Raw genomic sequence first — 10362 nt, forward strand, 5'->3', positions numbered from 1 at the left:
ATGCGCAAGAATAGTTTTCGGCTTCATTGTCGGAACACATTCGGAGAAAAACTTTTCCGAATGTTGGATTTTGTCATTCGCGTCCTTCGCAAATCGTTCGCGTGCTCCGTGAAATCCCACCCTAAAGAACAATTCATGAGTCAGCAAAGTTTCACTGATATCATACATGGAATCAAGATAAATATTTTTATTTACAAATATATTTATTTATTCATTCATTTTTAGTTTTACATGTCTTGGAGACACAGTGTTATGGGTCAACAACCACAGTTGACAGACAAATTGATATTGCCCCTGCTGCTTCTTTAATACTTGAAGACATTATATGGCATAATTCTCTTGTGTTAATAATTTGGCCACTTATTACAGGCATCTTCCCCTTTGCAAAGACTAAAGATAAATGATGACTGTTGCATGCAAACCCACTTACCCTCTCGCTCCAGGCAACAAGAGCTCACTTTCTGCCATTGAATATGAACGGACATTTGCCTTTTCCAACTGTGGGGCCATTGCTCAAATGCCCATTTATGCAAATGAGTATATTGTTGTCATTTCATCTATCTGTTATATCTATTACTTCATTTTATTATTTTCTTTTCCGTACTTCTATTTAATTTATTTTTGTTTTTATTCTTTGTCTTGATATTAATCATTTCATTTTGCTTATGTAATATTATTCCTTCCTTATTCCTATGTGTACAAAGGAAATGGAATGCTCCTTAAGAGCACCCAAAGAATGCAGTGAGTGTTATGTGTCTGTGGATTCACAAGAAGTAGGGCAAATGATATGATGTTTCACCTGTTGAGGACGAGTCCTGAGTATACTCGGTCATGTGTCTATGGGAAATGCGTGTTGTCGCAAAATCAGCCCTTTTTTTAACGGGTTAAGCCGTTGAGGACGAGTCCCGAGTATACTCGGGCAGATGTCTGTGAGAAATGCGTGTTGTAGCAAAATCAGTCCGTCCTCAATGGGTTAAAGTACTTTTGGGTACCAAAATAGAGGTTAAAGGTTCATTAGTATAAGTAGATCTAGGCCCTATGTTGGTGACTTGTGATCCAATGTGATAGAGATTGCTGAATGATGCAATGATGGCAACATTGACGTAGACAATCGCTGCCCATGTCCTTGTGACCTTATTATGTTGGCGCATCCTTGACTCTTTGACCCCTTTTAACATCTCCATGTCCAGGATGACCTGATGGCCCGCGGCATGAGTGCCAAGGCAAAGTACCTGTTCCAGCAGGACAAGTTCTACGACGTCAGCTACGACACCGGCGACAAGTCGCTGCAGTGTGGCCGCAAGGTGGATGCCTTCAAGTTGTGGCTGATGTGGCGTGCCAAGGGCAACAGGGGCTTTGAAGCTGAGATAGACCACAAGTTTGCCATCTCCAGGTACAAAAAAAAAAAATCCTAGAAGCTTCACAACAGATAGTCTTTACTGCATTGTACACCTTGTACATATGAGGGTCTCAGTGTGTCTTTTTAAGCAGGTAACCTTTCATGTGGGCATGCACCTTACTTTACCAGCCAAGCATATTTATCAGCATTCAATTACCCATCCCAATTTGACCTAGGTGTAGATTTGCAAGATTACTTGGGTGTAGCAATAATGTGCCACAGTCCAGCAGTTCTTCTGTGGGTGTTCATCGGTATTTCAATACACGCTGTATGTATCTGACACTTACTTTCTTAAATACCTTTGTTTTTCCCCCAGGTATTTTGCGGACTTGGTGAAGGAGCGTGAAGGCTTTGAACTAGTCATGGAGGTGAGTATATTTTCTTCTATGTGAAGAGTGTAAAGGCCAGTCACAAACTAGATTTATTTCTTGAACATATGAATAACTTCCTCGCATATCAAAAAGGCAAAGGTCATCACAAAACCTGCCTGCCATATGCATTTTTGTATGAAACTTTTACCAATTTTACCAGCTTTTGTTGCTGCCTGTAAGTTAATTCTGCCATTTTGTATCTCTGAAGTAAGTCAGTTTTGATGTGTCAGGTGAAGTGGCTGTGTAAATGGTTGTGCAATCAGTTATTGAATGATTATGCAGTAACAACATACATAATCCATGTTATCAGTAATTCAATTTCATCATATGATTTTGAGTGAGATTCTATGGGATTTTTACATTTACTACTCACAAGTTATTGAATAGGGAATTCATCCACTGAATAGAGCAAGATAATTTCATTTAAACGAAGCTGTCTTTCAAATTGTCTTTATACAGCATTTCTTCTGTTCGTATCTTTAATCATGTCATCTTCAACTATGTTTATTATTTCTTCCTCCTCCTCTTCTTCTCTTTCAAAAAATTTTCTAACTACAGCCACAGTGTACCAACGTGGGCTTCTGGTACTTCCCGCTGTGCCTGCGGAATGAGGAGAGGACCCCCGAGTTCTGGCAGAGGTTACACAAGGTTTGTCTGAAAACACACTTCTCTGACAAGTCTCCGCTTGCATTCTTGCAGTGCAACTACAACCTTGTATCCTGTCAGTGCATTTTATTGCCTGGTGTAACGATAACATTAGATCTTCCATTTTCAGTGTGTCTTGTGTCATTATGTTTTCCAGTGACTGTGAAATTACAAGGATGCAAAATGAAACTGAGGATTTTAAAAGAGAGAGACACAGTGTGAGATTTGGTATGAATAATTCACTCATGGTATGATTTATAAGTGTTTCATCTTCAATGGATATTTTCCTATTCCTTTTTTTTTTAATGTGTTTGCTGTATATGAACAGTGTATATGAATTTGCTCTTTGATGAATAAGGGATGCTTTTGTGTGTTTTTGTTTGTTTGATTTATTTGGAGTAGGTTCTTAGAATGAAAGAGAAGTGAGAAAATCGGGCACAGAGGGAGACAAATGAAAACATGGAAGTGAAATACATAGTAAGTCTGTACATTGTGTTTTTGAACAGTCTGTAATTTTCACCCCGGTCTGTTTGTTTTCCCCTTCCCAACTCCCAATGCCAGGTTGCTCCGCAAATCAAGCAGGGCATGGTCCAGAGCGGGACCATGCTGATCGGCTACCAGCCCAACGGATCCTTCGTCAACTTCTTCCGCATCATCTTCGCCAACGCGCGGGTCACCCGGGAGAGCGTGGGGTTCGTGCTGGACGAGATCGACCGTCTGGGCAGGGACATTCAGGTCTAAGGAGCGGGAAGTCCTCCCAGACGGCTCTCTGCCATGGAAGATGATGAGGCTGTGTCATCAGTTCCCTCCCCCCACCCCCCTCCCCCCACCCCAGTTCCTCCTAATTACTGTATTTGCCAAATATTCTGTGAAAAATTGTCGCTTTTTATAAAAAAAAAAGATTATTTCTCAAATTTTTCAAGCCGAACGATAATCACATATTCAACAACACACTAGGATATTAACTCTAAGCCAGACGTGAGTGCGATGTGCACGAGTTCATTTCTCCATTCATTACTCTACTCCACAACCACAAATACAAATGTAAACCACTCTTAAACTTGTCAGAAAGTCCACCGCGATTTGCACAAAATCATACTCGCTTAATATGTGGCATATACAATATTATCCATCTAACGTTAGAGTTTAAGGATGGAAGATTAGTATTAAAGAATGTACATTGTAGGATTGGATATTCACCTTCAGATCTGTAGAACCTGTGAGGTGTGCCATTAACTTTCACCGTACATTGTTGAGCCAAAGTGATTTGTCTTTTTTGTGTGTTTGTCTCTGTGGATAATTGGTCTTTCACTGAAGTGTAATAGGTGAGGCAGTCAGAAAAAGGACGATAAATGATATGAAGTTATATATTTTCCTACTTGGTATACAAGAGAGTTAGCTGTCTGTAGGACTACTGTGACCAAAATGTCTCAGATACAGTTCTCATAAAGACTTCTACTTATTCATTTGAATGTAGTACAATCATGGTAAAGCATAAAGTTGATTTTCACTGATGAGAGGTTGTATTTATTAACAGAGTGAAACTCATTTCAGCAGCTTTTTATCAAGGCTTATAAGACAAGTGAGGAATATGGAGGCTTTAATACTCATATAATGCAAGACACAGTCTACAGGCTGGCAGTATAGAATGCTATATATACTATAAATGTGTGTTCTTTAAATATGTTTGATTTTTGTTTCACAACTAGCTGCAAGATTGCAGTGGTTGCAATAAGATATTTTTGTGTTATTTTTCCCAAACCAAGAGCCTGTAGAGGTGCTATCTTTTCATTAGACCTTTCCATCCCATAATTGTACATAATCAACAAAGCTCTATTTACATTCTAATTGATGTGGTGTAGCTGATGTAAATATTAATATGCATAGCAACATTCTGTATGTGGAGATAAGGGGTGGAGGCTTGTCATGAAGAATAAAAAAGTCATATCCCATACATGTGCCAAAGTTTGAAAGTAATTTTATGTGTTAAAGTATGGTTGTAGGAATCAGCGCTTGGTCAGGCAGGCATGCGGTCAGCCCATTGCAAATGTTGTGGATCAATCTGCTTCTCCATTTTTTGAAAGCGATTCCAAAGGAAATTTAGCAGACAATGGTTGAGCTTAGAGTAGAGCTGTGCAAGCCACATTTTGCAACAGCAGTGGAAAGTGCATTGCCACAGTGAGAACATACAGTGTACATGTATATGCCTCAAAATCAGGTAAAAGGCCTGCAGATCTATCTCCTTCTGTAGTTTTTGACAGAAAAAAATTTACAAGAAAATTGGCATACCGGTACAAGAAGCAGTCGTGCTAAAGTTGTGCCAGACACATTTTTCAACTGGAAAGTGTGTTGCCATGGCAATGGTGCATTTTAACCCCCTTCCCAAATCGCGCAAAAACCTTGCAGATAGAGATTCTTTTTTTTTCCAGTCTTTGAGCGATGCATATAAAAATTGGTACATTTGTTGATTGCGATGCAATGATACGCAGGAAAAATTTTAGGGAGTATCAGAAAGTGTTGCCATGGCAGCATAGCATTATTGCCCCCAACTCGAGAAAAAGTCATGCGGATTTAACTTCTTTAATTCATAAGTGATTCAGAAGAAACTCGGCACATGTGATGTAAATTCATGCAAGACATAGTTTTTAAGAGTAACAGAATGTATGTTGCCATGGAAACTGCATTTGTGACTGTGCACCTCAAAACAAACAAAAAGTCGCCAGACATGAATTTTCAGTTAAGACCATATTCTGAAAGAGCAGACTTTAAGCTTTAAAATGATGTATAACTCAAATCAAATGGACTCTCCTAACCTACCTAAATATTGGAAAGAAAGCACAAACTCAGGAAAAGTGTGAACTGAGAAAAGAGGCTCTGAAGTACAGTGTCTATTCAAGCGCTTAATCTTTACCAAACCGTGCTGGCTGTGCGATGAATGGGACAAAAACAGGAAGTAAACCACCAGAATAAAAACAATGAAAAGATTATCAGATTGAAGTGAAATTAAGCATGCCTCATAAACACATTCTGTCCATAATCAATGTCAACTTTCAAAGCAGTAGCACTATCCTTTCAAAAGTTATTAGAGTGTGGACAAGGTTTTTCAGAAATGAAAAAGGGATTCTAAAGACACACCTAATCACACTATTCTACCAAAAATGTTCGAGATAAACTGCTAAAAGACACACTTTCCTGCCCGTTTTATGATACCAAATTTTAGCATAATGTAAAAGAAGACCCGCTCTTTCAGAAAATATGAAAAAGTCAAGTTCGGCTAGGTTGACCCATTTCACTTATTTTCAGTCCTCACGCAAAATCAGTGTGTGCAACTTTATGTTCGTTTTGAGGTGCACGGTCACATTTAGTTATTGTTTATTTGTCTACAGTGTACTAGTACAGAAGTGTTATGCATGGGTATTAAACAACATCAGTGATATTTGTAGATTATATAGATTTATCATCTTGAATCATTGTCATGAAATTTTTAATGTAAAGATGAAAATCATGTCTGATTAATCATGCCTGTGTAACAAAAGTAAAACTGGGAGGAGGAGAAACAGAGTTGAAAAATAATTTTGAAGCTTTGCACTTCCATATCAGTATTAATTATCATTGCTCTTTGATTTTTTTTTTTTTTTTTACTTAAATCATATGGATCACTGACTCAAAATGTAGCCGTTATTGTTACAGTATATGTTTTTTTTTTTCTTTTTTTGGGGGGGGGGGGGGGGGGGCGGGAAGAAGTGATAAGGAGGGGTTTGCTTGTTTTTTTTTTTCTTCCGTTTTTTGTTTCGGTTCAGTAGGTTATCGCTCAAGGTACGGGTTAGACCATGATAGTATTACTGCTTTCATTGTAAAGAGTGGTGCCTGTAATTACTGGAATAATATACATGTACTATGGCCATATTTGAAGGGGGAAAAAGTGAAAATGATAAATTAAGATTTGTTGTAAAGTTGAAATATATTTGTATTTTTCAATGAATTAATATTGTGATATGTGTGTGTTTTGGGTTTGGGTGTTGGTTTTTGTTGTTGTTATTTTGGTTTAATGGAGAGGCAAATTCAACAGCTCTTGCATTTTTGAGAGGAAACGTGTGCATACAACTTTAATGGAACTCATAGCATCCCATTGCAAGAAAGTGTTTGCGTGATTATTTTTGTAGGAAGTATTATCCTCCTGATACTTTGTGTAAGGGTAAAGGAGAGGTTTTCTCACACACCTCTATTAAAGGTATTGGACAATGAGATTGGGTGCTAGCTCTTTATTCTAGTTCAGTCCGTCCTGCCAACCATGCTTCACATTCAAGATAATCAAAGGTCACGATACATTGTGTACATGTTTATGTGAAAAAGGTGTGCTAGTGCGAAAACAAATAGAATGCCGGTTTTGGAAAGTGCCACGAGCTACTGGGATGCATGGAGATACCACCACATCAAACATGTGTCAATGTTTGCCTTCTATACCATCCATACCATGGCTGAATCACATTTAGAATGGGTTTCTGCTGATTGCCTTTTAAAAAAAAAAGGAAGAAAAATGCCCCGTAATTACGCATACCTTTATGAATTGTTCTGGGAAGCATGACTTTTTGAAGACAACCTTGATGGAAAATTGAAATTTACTCCCAAAATCCCTGTGGAACATACACTATATAGCTACCATGCACTGCAAGCTAGATGCACAATCTGTGTCAGGAATAGAATTGTGCGTGATGCTCTCAATGTACTGTGGGATATTATTGTGGTGTATGGATCAGTTTGTGCGACGGGGAAAAATCTTCGATGTTGGCAAGCCGTCTGCCGAGTCGGACGAGAGACCTTGGTGCACCCAAGAGTCAAAGAAACCAAAGTTACATAGCTGAAGAGAACGACAACAGAGTAGGCCCTATTGTGTATGTATGACTGAAGCTGTAAGTGTCACACTGTTTATTGCGTTCACTGTGTGAACTACTTGTAGGAAGTATCAACAAATATATAGTATAGTCATAATATACATGTATAATGTAAGTTTATATACATTTATATGAATATGTATATGTATACATAATTATAATCATGAGCCAGGTGTGCAAGATGTACAACCAAAATCCATTGAAAACACACATTCTGTGAGGTATACATTCATATGAACTGGACATTTGTAATTTAGCAAGATATACATTCCCACACAGTATGTACCAATATGTCAATTTCCTTGCTTGGTTGAGCTTTTAAAATCCTTTTTATTTCTTTAATATCTGAGGTGGTAGTAATGCTGATCACTCCACTCCGATGGCAAGCTAATGAAAATGTGCAGAAAGTATGTGTAATTGAAGTTAAAGAATATGTTAGGAAGATACAAGTTTAAGCTTCCAGAAAAAAAGAAATACATTTAGTAAATTTAACTTCACACTTTGAGCGCTATGAACGTAGAATGGTGCTACGTATATACAAACCAAATGACAGTGTTTTCCTTTGATTGTAAAGTAGGTACAATGTATTTCATATACCCAGGAGGCTGCCAGTGTGATTATGCAACTACACTATGTGATTGAATTGAGTAAAACAATTTTGGAGGTGGTGGTAAATTGTTACATAACATGATCATCAGAATTTAACCTTTATAGTGTGTCTGTACAGAGACTAACTTGACATATCCCCTATCCTAAGGTTCAATGCTGCATATGTGGTTGGTATTTCTTTTGTTTTGTTTTGTGTGCAGGATAATGTGGAATCACTGCTTAACAATTTTGTGAAAATGCACATCAAATATCATGACCCTCAGAAAAAAAAAAGATGTACTGTATTTGTCTATAAATTCCAAGAGACACCAAATTTTGGATCAATTACATGTATGTAGGGAGAAGCAGTAAAGTACAAGTTTGTGACAGTGAATAAAGGTCACAAGGAAAACAGTGTTTTGGAAATTACAGGTACATGTGTAAAGAGTGTCCTTTGTGCATCTTCCAGGTGTACACTTGTGTGCATGTGTGTGTATCTGTGTGTCCAAATGTAGGTTTGCCCAGCATCTACGTACACAGGTGTGTGTTTGTTTGTTGTGGGTGTTGGTTCGCACGCGTGTGTGTGTGCATGCATGTGTATGTGTGTGTGTGTTGTGTGAGTGTCCCTAGGGTGGGGCAAGAGGCTCTAAGAGAAATACATATATACATGTATATATATATATTTTTTTTAGGATTTAACTCGAAAGGCTCCCTGCTGGCATGGCTGGAGATAATGTACACTTTTTAGCTACTACACTGCATTTTTATGAAGTTTAAAACCCAGCCATGATTTCCAGCCATTCTTTACTTCTTCTGTAGCAGAAATACGACAAGGAACTAAAATTAGGTTCATGTACTCAAACTACGGAGTTGTATATGAATTTGAACACTACACAGAAAAAAATGATAAATCAGATTGATCGACTCGTAAATCTTTATTTTCATGTCAAGAAACTTTACATACAGCAGAATATTTATATAGTCATACATGTATATCTATAATTATGTATATTGAGCATATCGAGACATCAGGAGATAGAAATTCAGTTCTTAAAAAACACTTTACCTGGCTGGTCACAGATATTTCCTGTGTCTAACCAAGGAGGTTTTATACATGGAGTTCCAACTGGCTGTAATTATTCAAACAGTTGTCAGATTTCTATTGATGTACAAAAGAATTCCACAGGTGCACTTGTGCCTTTGATGGTCGATGTTCGACGCTGCCGTCTTGCTGAGCAATCTGAAGATTCATTTTGAACGTTATCATAATGTTGGTCATATTTTGCTTATTTATTTGTTAAATGAAATGAAATTTCACTTAATGATAAAGCATGTAAAACAAAAGTCAATCCCGTCCAGAAATTTGTGCAAAAGTGTAAATCAGAGCTGTATCATGTGAAAATGTTTAAAAGTGTACCATCCTGGAAAGCTGGTTTTATCACTTTTCCGATTAATTTCCACAAATGAAACTAATATGGAATAATCTTCAAGTATAATTCTTTATTGACAGATATATCAGATTAGTGCCCGGGTATGCCCAGTCGAGTAATTTTCATCTTTATTTCAGCATTTTTTGCTCAATTTCTATTCGCGCATCCTCGTGTCTGTACCACCTACCTTTTATAAGAAGGGATAGCGAAAAGTAATTACCATCACAAAGACATATCTTCCTTTGAAGGTGGCTGGTGATTATGCAATGAAACACAAGTCAATTGTCTTCGTATCTGAGCGGCAGATCCTGTTTGGCACATGCTTCAAATATTTTTGAGCGGGGCTTCGAACATGGGTTCAAAGGAAATAAGACAGTTGTGACTCCATTCTCTTGAACCTTCTTGGTCCAACATCAGCTACTAGGTTTAACTGGACATTGTGTCGACCTCATCATAAACTGCATTCCCATGGATGAAAGGATTACAGCTTGTATGTGATCATGGAGAGAGATCAATCACAAAAAAAAACCAAAACAAAACAAAACACTTTTTCTGGGCAGTCAAATAGGCTACAATTAAAACAATGGCAAGGTCTTCCTCCAAAATAGCTTTTACATAAAGTGAATGATCAGACCCTGAACAGACATACATTCTACCTGGTACTCACAAATACTCATCTCATTTTTCACTGCAAACGAGGTATAAATTTGTATTCCCATTGCATTGCATTGCATGACTACACCCACATCTGCTCAAGAAAACCAATCACAGATTTTCTTACTCATCTATATTTTTTTTTCATTTCAAAATGCAAAATCGTTTCCCATTGGATAAGCCATTCACAGAAAAATTAAATTCATTTTTGTATGGATTTGGGTTGTACTTTCCCCCATCCATCTATCACTTCATTCTATACCTCACTGACACAAATTTTAATGGCTAGTAGTGCTACAATCAAAGCATTAAGGATCATATTGTAACTATAGACACATTATTAAAGAAAAAGAAATACATGTAAGGGAAAAGATCAATAGTTG

The 10362-nt window shown here is 37.6% G+C and overlaps 1 protein-coding gene across 1 annotated transcript in view; it reads left to right on the forward strand.

Moving 5' to 3' along the window:
- The window catches only part of LOC139720914 (cysteine sulfinic acid decarboxylase-like), a 28849-nt gene extending 25680 nt beyond the window's left edge, over positions 1-3169 (forward strand). Inside the window, exons 11-14 of the mRNA XM_071632241.1 lie at positions 1191-1393; positions 1716-1767; positions 2329-2418; positions 2977-3169. Coding sequence (XP_071488342.1) covers positions 1191-1393; positions 1716-1767; positions 2329-2418; positions 2977-3156 — 525 coding nt within the window. The 3' untranslated portion in view covers positions 3157-3169. The remainder of the gene's footprint in view (positions 1-1190; positions 1394-1715; positions 1768-2328; positions 2419-2976) is intronic.
- The last annotated feature ends 7193 nt before the right edge of the window (positions 3170-10362 follow it).

This window comes from Diadema antillarum, unplaced genomic scaffold (genome assembly GCF_040938485.1).
Source record: "Diadema antillarum isolate AM-2024a unplaced genomic scaffold, OU_Dant_1.0 scf00000134, whole genome shotgun sequence".
In the NCBI taxonomy this organism is placed as follows: Eukaryota; Metazoa; Echinodermata; class Echinoidea; order Diadematoida; family Diadematidae; genus Diadema; species Diadema antillarum.